The sequence below is a fragment of the Typopeltis vanoorti genome, chromosome 23 (assembly GCF_054136105.1).
Source record: "Typopeltis vanoorti isolate ZY-2024b chromosome 23, IOZ_Tvanoo_1.0, whole genome shotgun sequence".
Taxonomy (NCBI): Eukaryota; Metazoa; Arthropoda; class Arachnida; order Uropygi; family Thelyphonidae; genus Typopeltis; species Typopeltis vanoorti.
Genome location: NC_143571.1, coordinates 53,310,187 through 53,327,500, shown reverse-complemented (window position 1 = coordinate 53,327,500; position 17,314 = coordinate 53,310,187). Strand labels below are relative to the sequence as shown.

Sequence of the window (17,314 nt, the reverse complement as noted above, 5' to 3'; positions counted from 1 at the left end):
GTACATAACAACCTTATTATGTGTTAAGAGTTCAAAGAGTTTATTTTAAATGTAAAAATATATTATCGAAATGTCTTCACAATGAATAGTTCCAAATATAGAGCTATCATCACACGAAGCCCATATAAATATTCATTTTTTTATATCTAGACATCAGTTCTTGTGTTTGTTAGTATGGTCAGCTAATAAATATTTAAAAATAAAATAAACCATTCTTTTCGTACTTATATAGATGTTCTCTCTCTCTCCGTTTCATCCGTTTCCAATCTTTTTTTCCATTGATGAAAGTCACCGACCCCTCGATGTGAAACCATTTTGAGAACGAATTTGGAGAAAATATTTGGTAATTCTGAGAGGTTTTACAAGCATGAAGCATTGCATATCTTGAGGAATGATGATGAAAGACACCCTTGTGTGCTTGCTGGAGTTATTGATGCTCTTCAACAGTGAACTGTCTGAGAATTAGATATCCGTTAGGGTTAATTTCCGTAATTTTGATGTCACCATATTTTCTTGTTGAGGAAATTTCAGCATCGTATGACTTTGCTTCAAAGCATTAAAGGGCATCGTATGTTGATGTTCGATGTCATTTTAATATCCTATCTTTCTTCAACTTTGCATAAATCACTTGACAAAAGCCAGTTTATGCAAAAAGTCAGTCTATAGCCTGAAAACCACATTTCCATTGGTGATTTCTCAAATTTGAATCTCAAATTTCTCAAATTTGAACTGCCTGCAAAGTTGTACTTTGCAGGCAGTTCAGCATCTACTATTGTGAAATAAAAGTTATCAGAACTGAGTTGGCAGCATTTAACATGTAACCAATTATACCATCATGAGATGACTTGTGATATTTATAAATTCTTGCTTCCTTTCATAGATATCTGAGTAGCACGACCTAGTAAACAATTAAGGTAAATACGGGAACAATATTATTCCAGCATTGATGGCACTTGACCACGCACGAAATCATTTAAATAATTAAATAGACTTTAATGAACATTCAATTAGAGCTGATGTACCTGTCCATTTTATGAACAATATTTGACCTATGGAGTGCCATTACTTAGGATTGTTAACAACCAGTTAAAAATTTCAGCTGACATCAACAACCATCTTCAGTCCAGATTAAATTCACGTAGTTAAGGCATGTTTATTTACCATGGAAACGGTATATAGTCCCAGTACCCTTACACATTCTACAGCAAGAAATAAATAATAAATAAACAAATAAATACGAGCTCGTACTTAGCTGGCTGCACAACCTCCGGCAGTGAGTTACGAAATATCGGACAAAAAGAGGTCATGTCCTCCTTTTCATCTCGCACGTTCTCTGTTGAGCAGTATTTTATAAGCATCGTTTCTAGCAAAATATCACTAGTAGTTTAATAAATGCAAATATTTATCGCAAACCTTCAGATACAGCATTAGGAAGTATTGTTAATGATAATCTGGAGAGTAAGTTTTTAATAATAGTAATAAATAGTGAAAACAAGTTGAATTTGTGCTTTGTGTATATCTTCGTACAGCCAACTTCTATCTCAGTTCTTGTAATGCATGCCATCAACATTTCCGGAATAACGTCAGTTATAGAGTCTTTAATTTTGACTTTTAACTCTTGCAATAAAGTCACCTTTGATGTTTACATTTTATCCCTTAACGTAACTCCATAAACGAAATAAAAGTAAATGTATTGGGATCAGTAGCGCACTCAGAATTTAATCTTTTTTTTTCTGGGGGGTGGTGGTGGGGGGGGGGAAGTTGAGTAGACTATTTGAGAATATACACTACGCCTCGCATACGACCTACGATTGAGCATCTAATGATCGCTAATTCATAAGTAGTATAGAAATAGAAGACACGACAGAACATAAATAATAAAAAAAGAATTTTAATTAGAAAAGATTTGTGGAAAATTTTCTAGTGTTTTTTCCCTTTTTATTTGGGGGTGTCAGGGCTCATTGTCCCCCCCCCCTCTGGGTGTGCCACAGATCGGGACTCCTAGATCACTAATTTCCTGCTGGACAGGAAATTTTTTGGCAAGCCAGTCAAAAAAAAAAAAAAAAAAAAGACTGAAGGTCAGGAATTTTGTTCCTACTTATCCACTCCTTGGATAGAAACAGATGATGGCATCGAAAGCTCTCTGCTTCTTATAGACTACGTTTCTCAATATGCTCAATAAACGTCTCTCTTTTTTTTTCTTTTTTTTTAAAACTCTATTTGGGACCATATTTAACTTATGGCGCCTTCAGATACTACCTCACAGTCCCAAGCAGTAGCTTTCAATTATCTGACCCAGCTATTTTCAACCGGTGTGCCGCGAGAGGTGTTCAGGTGTACCGCGAGATTTATGAAAACAAATTAATTGAAAGATATGTCGTAATTTGCGCATTTATTTATTAGTCTGTTCTTCCCTCTTCTTGTGTGTGTAAATCAATCAAAATTATGCCTATTTTTTGCCAGATCATCAAAAAAATTAAAAGAATATATTTTTAGTGTGCCGCAGAATTTTAATAATTAGTCTAGGTGTGCCGTATTATGGAAAAGGTTGAAAATCACCGATCTGACCAAATTGTAACACGCGTATTGAACTTTTTTAAATCCCCGTCGATCTTTCATTTGGCTCTCACGTTCATAAACCGTTTCCAGCCACATGACCAACGTTGACAGGAAACCGGTTTCTCATGTGGCTTCTACTATTTATTCTTCATTTCAAAGTCACGGTTTTTGCCTACCTATTATTACACACACGTCAATGCAAATGTATATCTCGAGGCAACTATGTTGCCGTCTATACTAAGTATTCATACCACAACCACGTGCTATTAGTCGTGTTACGAGTAAGGAAAAAGAAGAAAAAATTACTTATTTGTTTGTTTATTTATTTATATGTTTATCCAATTCCTTTGGAGCTAGCTGATATTTCGCCAAATAAAGTGTGTGTGGCCGATGAAAACTAAACAAAAAAAAAAAAAAAGCGAAATTTAAGTAGAGACATTTTTTTTTAAAATTTTATTTTTTGTGACTTTTCAGAAACATATTTTCCTTTTAAATAAAATGCCACACTTGAAGTCATCAAAACGTTTTGCACGTTTCACGTCTGAAGTGAGGTATCGCTAATAATATATGCATCCTAATTTCATGTGTTTTTCTCGCAGCTTAGCATTTTGCTACATATTATTGCATGGAAAAGATTTGCATTTATAAATTACGGAAGGACCTGTTAATTACCATTTGAAAGAGCCTTTCTTTTTTCTTATGAATTTCTTATTTTAAAAAAAATAAACTATAATATATTATATCCACTAAATCAACACATCCATTACTAAGACGTTCCTTGACATAGTTTTTTTTTGGGGGAAAAAAAAGTACATCCTGACTTTCAGGAAATCCAGCCTAGACAACCTTCAGCCTTTGCATTCAAAATCGAACTACAAAATTTCAGTCACTTGCAACGTCACTTTCAAAGTCATTTAGACAAATCACGAGATTCGCAGCTGAACTCAGATCTCTATAAAATGTTGTTAGAAACAAAATTAAAATTTTGCTAGTCAGATAATACTCTCTATATTTATAAAATTGGAGAGATATTTATTGATGCACAAAAAGTGTACATATTTATTAAAACATGAATTATGTAAAATAAATTATATATTTCCATATGGGTAGGACAAAAATCAATATAAAGCTGATATTCGTAATAACATTGTGTGAACTTTTTCTTTTAGCAAATGTACCGCAAGCATAATTTCATTTCGAATAAAAATAGTTAGCTTGAAGCTAAACTTGGACAGGTTAGACAAATTTTAATAGAAATAATAAAAATTGACTTTCCTTAAATTCCATCCAGCCAGTACGAGATTTCTAATATCACTTCGAGATTTCTAATAAAAATTTTTCCAATAAAATGATTCGTTTAAAATCAAAATGGAACCACATGGACATCTTCTTGTATCTATTCGAAATCCCCTCCAGGTTTTATTAAATTCAATCACACCAGGGAGGGGTTATTGCAATCGATGAGTCTTTGGACTCCCTGGAGGTGTCACATAATAATAATAATAATAATAATAATAATATATAATTGCGAAATACCCTCTTTAAAACAGAACTGTACATAGAAAACGCAATTAAGACATCATACTGGCACATGGCTGGTGCTGCGTCACTAATTTCAATCAATCCAAAACTTAAAGAATTCTCAAGGTTTTTCTATATTTGCAAGGAGAGCAAATATAGAAAAACATTATTCTAACATAACTAATTTTACTAATGTTATTTATATTTACTACGATTTCAGAAATACCCATCGATTTGTGTGGATTGTTGCGATTACAGAGGTCAACGAGCTTTGGAGATCGCAGTCTGCCAACATGACGAAGATCTTATTATTGGGCTTCTAGAGGATTCGAATGCGAGTGCTTCGCATTTATATGGCGCTGTTATACAAGCTGTTTGCGAAAATTTACCGCACATTGTCTCACTTTTACTAACCAGGTAAGTAAGCAAATATTTTGCGAAATGTTGTTTTTATTCTGCGATACAAGCACATGATGATTTTTGATAATTTTTGTTTTATATTTAATTGAGAGGTAAGTTTGAAGGGTGACACAGACACCGGTAAAGTTGTAACTCAAACATAAAAACACTTTAAAAAAAGTATATTCTTGAATTTAGGGGCGAAAAAATAGTCCTTGCCTAGCGGCGACATTATACCCTACAAACAATTGTGCCAAACGCAAGATCTTTCCAACAACTTCAACACTCTAATAGTTTGTTGGAGCCGCCGTAGCTCAGTTAGTATAGACAAAGCCCGTCTATGACGTGGGGAACCTTCATCTGGTGTTTTTGGGATGAAGGTGAGTTAGCTGGTCTCATACAGAGGTGGAGTTTTTTTTTTTCTTTCTCCGGAAACTCCGTTTTTTATCCCCTCACAACAGGCCAACCGGTTCCATGATGAATACGCAGATCTTCAATCAAAGAATTCTTTGGAGGATGATGGTAGCCTGCACTGGCTCCCTGCCAGAAAGTAGAAAATTTCTGACCAATACCTCATCTGGGATCGAAATGCCAATACTGTTATCCTGGGTATTTTCATACGCTAACAACAACAACATCAGTATAGTTCGTTCATATATACGCCCTCGCAGTCCCTGGTTATGTCCACAACCAACTGACCAATTGTAGCGTGTTTCTGTTCGACTTGACGATGTGTAGACAGTTCGTCTCGCGCTGGAATCGGGTGTATGTGACTATCCCAATTAGTCTATGTTTAAAATCTCCCGCCGGCTCATTTGGCTCCCACTATGAACCGCCATTTAAAGACATTCAAGTAGCGAACTTTTGCCATTATCATATACATGAACGCAGATGCTGCTGTCGAAAACAGATAGTTTCTCTGTTAAAGTCGTTAATCACGTATTAGTGCCTACACTATGTTGACAAAAGTATTTGGACACCTTACGTGTCAGTCATGCAAATTTCAAATCTTATCGCGTGCAAATATTCAGGGAGTGTCTAAGTCCGATAATAAAAGGTGGGATGTGCTGCATGTTTTGCAATGTACTCGATGTCAACCAGGGTCGGCCTTCTTTATAAAGGGACCCGGGTGCAAGAAACCTTTTGGGGCCCTAAAATATTTTTCAAAGGTAAACATTAAAGGATTCGAAATAAACGTATTATAAAACCTCTTACCTGCAAATGATTCTGGCACAGGAAAACAAAAAAACAAAAAAAAAAACATTCGAAATATAATACGTTTCTTCAAATGTGGTCCCATTCGGCACTAGAAATGTAATTAAAACGCATTTTTGACCACAACTAGACATTCAAATACTTTTGTCATCGTAGTATTTCATATGATTTACTATAAAGATTTCATTTATTGTCGCAAATATTTTCCATAATTGTGTTTATTTTGACAGCTTAATTTATAACAAGGAAAACAGAAGCAAATGGCGAAGAAAGTGCAATATCGTTTACGGAAATCTGTGTGTGCCATAATGACACACCAATGACGTAATATCATTGCTGAAAACTAGAGGGATAATGATGAAATTAGCATTAGAAATGTTCCCCGTTACCACATGATAATGGGGAACATTACCACATTATTATCAGATCTAATATAATTTAAACATTGAGCAGTTTTTAATGGCATTTGCCTTGCATCTATCTCACATTTGATATGGGAAATAAATGCAAGACAAAATTCGTGCTGAAAACGACGTTTATACTACTCAGTAATTAATGAATATATGTTGAATTGAATCCTAACTAAAACATTACTAAACTATGAACTGTTAACGTATTACATCATCCAATACGAAGGATGCCATTGAAAGCTCTCTGTTCTCAATGACTTTTAGAGCCACGTTTCGGTTGCTTCCCAATGTGTTCATAAAAATACAATTAATAAAACACTGTTTTCAACTGATTCCAGATATGGATATCTGGATCCGGACAGACAATTAGTTTTTCCTCTCGAAAACCCAAGTTTTTAACCGCATCTCAGCATAAATTTACCATTGAACTCATGGTGTTAGAGAAAACAATACCAATATTAGGATTTAAGATACGAGATGGTAGGAGTTGTCTGCCCCTTCTCTCGCCCTGTTGCCTTCTTCAAAACAGAAGAACCGGTCATAAAACATGCAGTTAACACGCATCATATACTGACCTTGTGGCCTTTGCTAATGGCCTATCTATCACTTGTATTCCTAATTGCTTATTTATCACTTGTCTGGAATTGTGTTTGTTCCAATAGCTGACTTTTCACTGTTTGCCCGGGTTCCCCTAACAAAACAGTGGGAGGTGAGCCTTGTTTAATCCTGGAAATGCTCCAGCGTGCATCAAATCTCATCAACATTTATTTCTAGTTTAAGCGAATAGACAGATGGTCAGCTGTCCCAAATAGTGCATCCTCGTTCATTCAGTAACCGGTGGATACCTACTAGTGGGATGCACCATGTGAAAATGAGGATTGCGCATTATGTCAGAAGTCCCAATCAGTTATTCGCATTCCTTAAAGGTTATGTTAAGGTCTCCTTACAGTTATCTGGCTTTAACCCTAAAGCGATTCACTGCTGAAGGCTTCATCTCAATTTTTTTATCAGTTTGTTCTATTTCTAATCACACTAATAAAAAAAATAATAATCTGACTGAAAAGGAATGAAGCTGAAACAAAAAATGCTGACGAGACTTCTTCAAAGCATATCGTCTTAGTAAGAATTAAGGATCACACTTCGTTATAGATTTCAGTTTCATTGATAAAACGATAATAATAATATTATTATTATAATACAATAATAATCATATTCTTCTTACCCACCTTATACTGGATGTACGTATTGAAAAACGATTCGAAATTATAATAATTCCTTTCAAGCTTGATGAAATTAATGAGATTTGCATTTAGGATCAAATTCAAATATGGCGTATCAATCAGCCTATTTTAATAACAATATGAAATTATGACTGCATCACGATTATTCTTTTTATTATCCCATGGTATTATTACACCGGATCATAGAGGTCAAATTCATATATTTTATACATCACCTTTTCTGGGGTATTATAAAGTTCACATTTGGAAATATTCATACAATTTAGTAAATGCATTGGCGATGCTTCCTCGATGTTACAGATTTTGCAGATGGGGAAGTCTTTTATGCCATTGCTAAACTTGATTGGTCTTGTGTGGCCAGTCTTGAGGTGAGAGATCATGGTAGTGGCACAGCGATTAAACTTGGAGTTGATGGTAGCTCCTGGTTTTCTGCTGAATGTCCTGGAGAATAGTTCTTTTTATGTTTTCTTTTTGAGTGGTTTAAGAAGATCGAAATCTGTAGTATCACTTAATATTGCAGCCATTTTTGCTACTTCATCTGCAGTTTCATTTCCCTTTAATCCCACATGGGATGGAATCCATTGGAAAATTATTTCGGAATCCTTATGTAGTTTGTTTATGTTTTTTGTTATGTCTCTAAGCATTTCTTGATGGTTGGTGTAGCAGTTCTTAATAGCTTGAAGAGCTGTTAAGGAATCTATGTGCTGTTAATTCTGCATGGTATGAGTTGCATACAGTACTGTTAGTTGTTTTTAGTTCTATATTTTGAGAGCGCCATAGATGAGTATGCCACTCCCAGAATTGGCATTTGGATTTTTGGAGCCATCTGTGTAGATCTGTATTGAGTCAGGGTCAGGTCCACATTCCATTATTTTTAAAAGAGCTAATGATCTCAAGATTTCAGGGTTTTCTAGGCTTTTTTCTCATGTTTCCCTATTTCAAAATTGATAACTGCATCACGATTATGAATAATGTCATTTATACGTAGAAGAATGTGACTACGAAACCCACTTTTTTTATTTTAATTTTAATTTTTTTGTTATTTATTTTTATATACTATATAAAATTTTATGATGTAAAAATTTTACATCGGGAAATTTTATATCAGCTTTTTCAACTGAATGCGAATTAATCAATCTCATAAGAACTGGAAACTCGAGTTTTTTTTCTCTCTCCTATAGACAAATTACCCTTAGAAAATATGTAGATCCTTTTTCCTTTGGAGTCCAGGGCCCCTTGCAAGGGGCCATGGGGGAAAGGGCCCTGGCCTCCAAAAGAAAAAGGAAAAAAACACTAGAATTTTTTTAAAAAAATATTTTCCTAATTAAAATCCTTTTTTTTTATTTATGTTGTCGTGTCTTCTATTTCTATACTACTTATGAATTAGCGATCGAGAGCTATAGGGTATTCACATAAGGTGGGAATACCCTATAGCTCTCGGGAATTAAGTGCAAATTATTATTTTAAATAATAATAATAATTTGCACTGATTTCCTTAATTGGTATGAACATAACTATTTTTCCAGCAACCATGGATTTCCTTTGCACAAACTAAGATTCAACAATGGGCGCAAATGAGCACAAACGATCCTGATGCAGTGCTACAGCATCCAAAACTTGATCAAGTATAATCTCTGCCATTGGAGCATTGTATAACACTGTGGATTATGAACATTAATTGTGCAACCATTATAATAGATAATAATAATAAATAGAATAGTTCAATCTATTTTGGTGTTTCCTTAGGCTTAATAGTCATAAAAATTATATATATATAAGAAAACTCCAATTTTAAATTTTTCGATAAATTAACTTTTATGCATGTTCTTATCCTTTAAATGCTCATAACAACAGCGTTAAATTTAAATTGCTTTTGAGTTTCTGTTAGCTTTGCTTAATCTTAACTTTTTCATTTTCTAACTGATGAAACTAGCAGAGTTTTATGTTTCAGAGCTCACTTCTCAGAATGACCTATCCTTTGCAGCAAGGGACTTCCTTCCTTGTTACATCCTTCGCGACATTACTACCTATTTTGCATTTCCTGGGTCAAATACCTATAAGGACAGTTAAATTTATAAGTAATGTTAAGTTCCTGTAACCTCGTTTTCATCGAAATTGTTTCATTTTCTTATTTTGCATTTTATGCAACCATGAACAGCGAAGCAAATACATTGTTAAACTATTTCGGGATAACAAGGAGAGAAGTTCATTGTACGGAAAGATAGAAAATTCTGAGAAATGTCCTTCAGTATGATGGACTTCTTTCCTTGTCATTGCCTCAAATGGTTCAGTTCTAAAAATGCATACTTTAGAGGTGCTTTCACTCAAGCGAATTCACTGAATATCCCACTATTCCAGACAATAATAATTAGTGTAAGGGTTAGGACCACAATATGGCGTCAGTTGTCGCTCTCTTCCCTGTACGCCCAATTAAAATCGTGCGTCTTGGGCCAATTAGCATGATTGACTCGGGGTAGAGATTGGTTTCCAGACGGTTTTTTTTTCCTATTAAACTTTGAGCCTATGGTCTTTAACATAGTCATATGTCTTTGTTACAAATAATAACATGCAGTGTTTCTGTGCTTGCCTATGACTGCAGAAAATAAGCCGAGTTCAATTAATTACCGGTAATTAATAATGATAATAATAATCGGTTGTTGTTGGCAACCTGCAAGTGCCAAATCATCTTAACAGGCCGTTCGTGTAACAGAAATTATACTAAAATTATTTCTTCCTTCGTTAACGTTTTGCTGATATAATCCCAATGAAAATGGTTAACTCTTTATGTAATATAGTAACTGAAGACTTTCTTTTAAATCCACACTTACATGTTTCTCCCTCTCATATGAAAAAGAAAAACAGCACGAGACTCTCATGACTATGTATTTCGCGATTTACTGGATTAGAAAATAGGAATCCAGAAGTATATATTAAACAAAAATATTTATAAAAATATATTCACTTTCGATGTATAAAAATATATATCGCGAATGAATGTATAACACTGAATGTTAACTATTCAGGAACAAATTTAGTATTCATTTAAATTAGTAATAATTATTTTGTAATAGGCGACTAGAGGAAATTTTTCTAAGCCTTTTTTCGACCGGTTCCCGAGTTAGTCGATCTCTGGCACGGGCAAGCAGGTTTTTCCTCCCGGAAACTCGGGTTTTTCGTCCTGTAAACTCAAGAAAATCGACCGTAGAACCCACATTATTTCAGACATTAAATATATTGTGTTAGGGTTAGGGACCACGAGATGGCGGCACATTTGAGCCGTCTCTCTTCACTGAGTACCACTTAATTAGTGATAGCCTTGGGCCATATATCTCTGATTGGTACCAGAGGAGATTGAACTGCCCACTCAGTCTCCAAAAGTTAGATAGGGCTAAATGGCCTCGCCTACTCCCCGTATACGGGGAATAAAAAGGCGTTAGCTGATTTTTTTTTTTTTTGATAATTATTTTGTAGTTAAAAACGCTAACGCCTTTTATTCCCTATGAAGAGTAAGTGAGGCCATTTTAGCCCATCTGACTTTTTGGGAACTGACGGAACAGTTCACTCTCGACCAGTAGTAGCCAATTAGAGATAGCCGGTCCATGACTGTCACTAATTACAAATGGTAATTAGTGACAGTCTTTAATTAATTACATCACCGGATATAATTAATTACAAATGGTAATTAATTACATCCGGTGAAGAGAGGCAGAGAAATGTCACCATCTCGTGGTCCCTTACCCTAATGCAGTATATCATTATCATCTGAGATAATATGGGTTCTACGGTCGATTTTCTTGATTTTTCTGGTCAAAAAACTTAAGTTTCAGGGAGAAAAAAAACCCACTTGCCTGTGCCCGAGATCAAGATCAAGTAACTCAGGAACCGGTGGAGGAGAATAGGAAAAGTTCATCTATTGGGCGAATACATTCAACTAACCACAAATAATGATGTGCCTTCCTTTTCCTTGTTTATTTATTTATTTGTTATTATTTTCCCCGGAATTGTTGTCGAATGCAGCTACTTTTGCTAAATTGTAAAATGAGGCATCGCAAATTTTAACAAAAATAAATTCAAAGGTTTCATACCCAGAAAGTCATCTCATATATCAAAACTTTTCTAACCTCCAGAGAAAACTGTTGATAAAGGTATTATATGGTTTGATTTTCCTAAATAAAAAGTAAGTTATTTTTAGGTTTCCTAGATAAACCTAGTAATTTTGAAACTCACTTAAAAAAATTAAGCGAGTTTCACAAAATGCTATGCATCTATTACGCCATCTCTCCATTTTCAAATTACTCTTAGACTTTAATTTGAGGGATTTAATTGGTATTTGCCATTTACAGTGGGTAAAATAATATAAATAACCTTTCAAAAATCTACTTATCTCAGTTTTTGTGCAATTTTGCCACTGCCCATTTGTAGGGCTTAACATTCAGAATTACCCATAACTGCACCTCACTTTTGACTGAAAATTTAATAAAATCTGGTATTAGGGATATACAAATAATATTGTCTCACTTGAATAAAATTTAGATGTTTTTCGGATCTTTTAATGACAAAATGAATAAACTTCAACTTTATGTCCATACACATGACCAGTCTAGTACAGGTTGAAACATTCACTCATATGTATGGGTATATTTGACTATTAAAAACAAACAAACAAGGCAATTTTCTTTATATCGCTATAAGATTTCATTCTGCCGAAGAAAATCACCTGCTACCTAAACACTTTAAGAATACGAACGCTACAAAAATGTATCTTATAATTATACAGGAATTCAAGAGAGTGAGACTCGATCTCAATTTTCTTGGCGTGTGAGCTGTCATCAGCAAATGGATATGTTTATTGGTCAGTTAGAGAGGTTCGTTCATGTATATTTTTTTCTTATGAAAAAGGGGACAGAAGATGAGATCAATTCCTCCAGGGCATACTTTCATTGTTGAAGATGACTGAAGAAAGAATCGTCAGTCACAACACAGAGTGATCTACCAGCGAGAGAGAAAATGCCTGTCCAGTTATAAAGAGATTAAAAGATTGACAATGCCAATATGCTAAGCAAACGTTAACCATATCAAATGATCCGGAAATGTTATCAGTAATATCGATAGTTTCTACAGACTTTTCATATGTGTCCAAAGATGAATGATGTAGGCTGGAGATCTGTTTGGATTCTGAGTAGCAAAATCCCTACTGGTGGCCATTGCTGAAGGCAAATTTCCCAGACGGGCGGCCATTATAACTAAATGTGAGTAATTAGTCTTAAATATAATTATCATTTAAATTTAAATTCTGCACACCTTAGATTACTAATTAAAACAATCCAACAAAAGTAGCACCTGCTGACTTCACTGTTTTACCTTTCAGCTAATCGATCCGTTAGCGCTAATCGTTTGCAAAAGCACTACTTTGCCCAAGTACGTTTTACTCCAATAGTTTTATATTATCAATGATCTATCAAATGATGTTGCAAATTTAAATTTACAATTTAAATTTGCAACATCATATGATAGTTTGATGGTTAATTAATGAATTCCAAGTGCAATTTAAATATTTAGTAATTGAAAATTAGAATTTTAATTGAAGTATTTAACAGCAAAAACTTCTTTTTTAGAAGTTTGAAATGTTTTCAGACTGAAAGAAGCGGAGAAGAAGGCTGCTGCTGCTGTTGCTGGAACAACATTAAAACCACGCATTTCTGATTATAGTTTGGTTACATGTCCAGGGAAACTTACTCCTCTCATGATCGCTAGTATTAATGGCAATGTGACAATAACACGGCTTCTCCTACAACACGGGTATCGCATACAGGAGCTTCACAAACCCAAATGTGAGTATGGCACATATGATTATTGCATTTATTAGAAAAATTCGCTCTTCTTTGCCTTTAGAAAATATAAATATTTTGAGTTTTCTAGTTATTAAAATTGATTACTTAATTTCAAAAAATTAAATTATAAGTGTAAATCAATACTACCAATTTAGTACTTATATTGCATTTCATAATATATTGCTCTGCGATTTTAATCATACGATGATTGCTAGGGGATAATATAAAACTATTTGAGTAAAATGTACTTTCAATACTTCATTATCAGAGTTGGGCAAAGTAGTGATTTTGCAAACGATTAGCGCTAACGGATCGATTAGCTGAAAGGTAAAACAGTGAAGTCAGCAGGTGCTACTTTTGTTGGATTGTTTTAATTAGTAATCTAAAGCGTGCAGAATTTTATACTGTTAGGAATGACTTTAGAAAATGATAATGCAAAAAAAAAATCGAAACAGCAATTAAATATTATAGTATACTGTATGAAACACAACATTAATTCATTCTATTTACTGACTAAAAATAAGATATTAGAAACAGAAAAATAAACGCGACTGAAAACAGCACTTTTAGTTTTATTTTTGTATAAATCTCACCCAGGCACTGTTATAAATATTTTGTATATTTATCAATTTCATTCGATAATCCAGTTCTCTTATTCTAGATACCCAACACCGTATTTTTAAGTCCCTTCAGACATACAAGTGCATATTAGAGATAATAATATACATTATTATGTATGAAAAAAAAGACAGTGCGTTTTTTTCTGATCATAGTAAATGTTTAAGCTTATGGATAATAATATGTAATTAAAATTAATCAGCTAACGCCTTTTTATTCCCGTATACGGGAGTAGGCGAGGCCATTTAGCCCTATCTAACTTTTGGAGACTGAGTGGGCAGTTCAATCTCCACTGGTACCCAATCAGAGACAGATGGCCCAAAGCTATCACTAATTAAGCAGTACGCAGTGAAGACAGACGGCTCAAAAAATGTGCCGCCATCTCGTGGTCCCTAACCCTAACACAATATATTTAATGTCTGAAATAATGTGGGTTCTACGGTCGATTTTCTTGAATTTACAGGACGAAAAACCCGAGTTTCCGGGAGGAAAAACCTGCTTGCCCGTGCCAGAGATCGACTAACTCGGGAACCGGTCGAAAAAAGGCTTAGAAAAATTTCCTCTAGTCGCCGACTAGACTCGAAATGAAGTCTTCCTTCGTGCGGCCAAGCGCGGTGGTGTGCAAACGCCACATCCACTGAGCTACACAGGCATATACAGTATAATATGTAATTTGTGTGAAAAAAAAAAATATTTTGAAAATATACAAACAAATATGCCACATAGAAACTTGATTAGATTAATTTCCAAGAAGATCATACTTTGTTTTTATTACATAAACAAAAAAAAACCCGAATTCGTGATTTTGGAGAATGTTTCTTCTGGTTTCACTTAGGACCCTTTGCATAGTGCCTGAACGTCCTAATTCATTTTTTGTACTTACGTTGTTGAAATTATAGAAATAACCCAATCGAGTATCAACATTACGATATCCTATATATCCCACCACAATAGCTGTGGGGACATCGTTTGATGAAATAGGGATGCAAAGATTGGACTGTTGTGTGCAATTATCGCTACAGCGACATTGTACACGACAATTGGGTGAGAACAAGACCAACTTTCTATCTTCATTACGGTAGAGTGTCATTTTAATGGAGGAATGAGCCAAAATATTTATATCCATTTATAAATGTTTAGTAGAAAGGTTAGTATCTAAAACCGTGGTATCATTAATGAGAGTAATGACAATTAATGGCTCATGAATTAATGGCTCAAAATGCCCTCATAAATTTTGCAAAATAGCAATTATTATACTTTCTAGGAATATCGGCTAATTAAAAAAATTGAGAGCATCAAGAGAGTAGATGTGCATAAGGGAAGACGTTTATGCTCAATTTTTGTGACTATTGTTTTCACTTGTAATTAGGATCGTTTTAAGTCGTCGAGAAAAACTACTGACCTGTTGGGAAGGCTGAAGATAGTCAAATGAAATCCTTAAATTATTTAAAAATTAGAGTAGTATCCTTAAGTTCCAGTATTAAAACTAGTGATAGTTTTAATACTGGAACCTCCGTTTCATTCACTGAAATTAGATTTTAGTATTTGAAAATCTTTGTTGCTTTACCGTATGGCGATTTCTCCAACAGGCACTTGTCCCGATTGTTGCACCACTCGGACTCGCACTGGAGAAACATTGACTGACTCCATAACACGGATTAACACATATCGTGCTTTAGCAAGCCCAGTGTATATAATTCTGACGACTGAAGATCCCATACTCACAGCCTTTGAACTAAGTTCCAAACTACGAAAGTTATCAAAAGAACTACCCGAACGACAGGTAAGTAAAGAAACAAGACGTTTTTTAAAGAAAATTCTCTGATTTTTCAATTTATGAAAAGTTCACATTTTAATATTTTATAAGCTTAAAAGTGCTTGGAAGAGGAGGTGGTAGGTATGAAATTTGTAATTTTTTTGTTTTCGACCTCAAGACATACAAAACTTTGTGCACCTCTGAACCAAGTATATTTAAAACTATGAAAGCTACTATTTATGTCAAGTCGATATTAGATCCAGCATTATTTCAAAGCCGAATGTAAAAACTATGAGTTTTGTAAGGTTAGTTGATCAGAGAACTTACGAGGTATTATAGCAACTATGAGACTGTGTTGAGAAATGACGCACTTACACATTCTATGACGTTATTATGCTAGTTTTAATAAATAGAATGAAAAACTTAAAAGACAAACAAATTATTACTTGTAAGAATAACTGGCTGTGTTTAATTTGATCTCCTTTTTTTTTTATCAAACAACATCTAGAAAGACTATATGGAACTGTCCACCCAGTGCTCGAAGTTTGCTGCTGATCTTTTGGATCAATGTCAAGACACCAATGAAGTGAAGACTGTCCTTATGCAAAAGAGAGGTTTTCTTGATGTTCGGCCTCACCGATTTAGTCGACTGCATCTTGCTGTGCAGAATCAACAGAAAGAGGTCGGTCATTAATAATTACCATTAATAATAATAACAATAATTCGCAATATGCATGGCTTTATGACTCACGTCCTGCCTAGCTTAATTTTCGTAAACATCGTTTCTGGATAAGACGCCGGCCTAGCTGGTCGAGTGGTTGTTTTCGACCTCAAGACATACAAAACTTTGTGCACCTCTGAGCCAAGTATATTTCTATTTAAAATTATGAAAACTACTATACAAATCAAGTCGATATATATATATATATTTCATAGTTATATATATATATATATATATATTATATATATATATAACTTATATATATCATATATATATATATTATATTATATATATATATATATATATTATATATATATATATATATATATTATATATATATATAACTTATATATATTATATATATATATAACTTATATATATTATATATATATATATATATATATATATATATATATATATATATATATATATATATATATATATATATATATATGCGAGGATGTGCTATAACAGTTAAAAAAAACCTGTTCATCGAGTAGCCACAAAATACATTAACCTTGGAAGTTTTTTTCTTCCCCCACTTGGTTAGACTATAATAAAGTTAGTTTAATCCTTTATCCAAGTGTAAGCAAACAAAGATTACGCCTGAAGTATCTTCAGGACTGAGGCAACTCATCACTCATCACTTATATCTCCCATAATGCAAAGCACATCTCCTTGTGAACATGTATAATGCTATGCATTAAGGGAAGGGCCACTACCCCAGACCGGTTTCGGCCTTTATTGAGAACTCGTCAGTGGGAGCCAGACTCAGAGGTGGTGGTACTAAGGTGGAAGTAATGGAGAAGTTATATTTACCTTAAGGTGAGACACCGTTTGGCAATTCGTACGGGTCAGTCAATATGACTTCTCCATTACTTCCACCTTAGTACCACCACCTCTGAGTCTGGCTCCCACTGACGAGATCTCAATAAAGGCCGAAACCGGTCTGGGTAGTAGCCCCTTCCCTTAATTCATAGCATTATACATGTTCACAAGGAGATGTGCTTTGCATTATGGGAGATACTACGACAAGTCATGAG

The 17,314-nt window shown here is 34.2% G+C and overlaps 1 protein-coding gene across 1 annotated transcript in view; it reads left to right on the top strand.

Annotated features, from left to right (window-relative positions):
- Positions 1 to 17,314, top strand: part of LOC150093859 (short transient receptor potential channel 5-like) — a 60,853-nt gene that overhangs the window by 30,068 nt on the left and 13,471 nt on the right. Inside the window, exons 3-6 of the mRNA XM_090412784.1 lie at positions 4,301 to 4,497; positions 12,980 to 13,176; positions 15,384 to 15,577; positions 16,059 to 16,232. Of these exons, the coding sequence (XP_090268910.1) occupies positions 4,301 to 4,497; positions 12,980 to 13,176; positions 15,384 to 15,577; positions 16,059 to 16,232 (762 nt within the window). The remainder of the gene's footprint in view (positions 1 to 4,300; positions 4,498 to 12,979; positions 13,177 to 15,383; positions 15,578 to 16,058; positions 16,233 to 17,314) is intronic.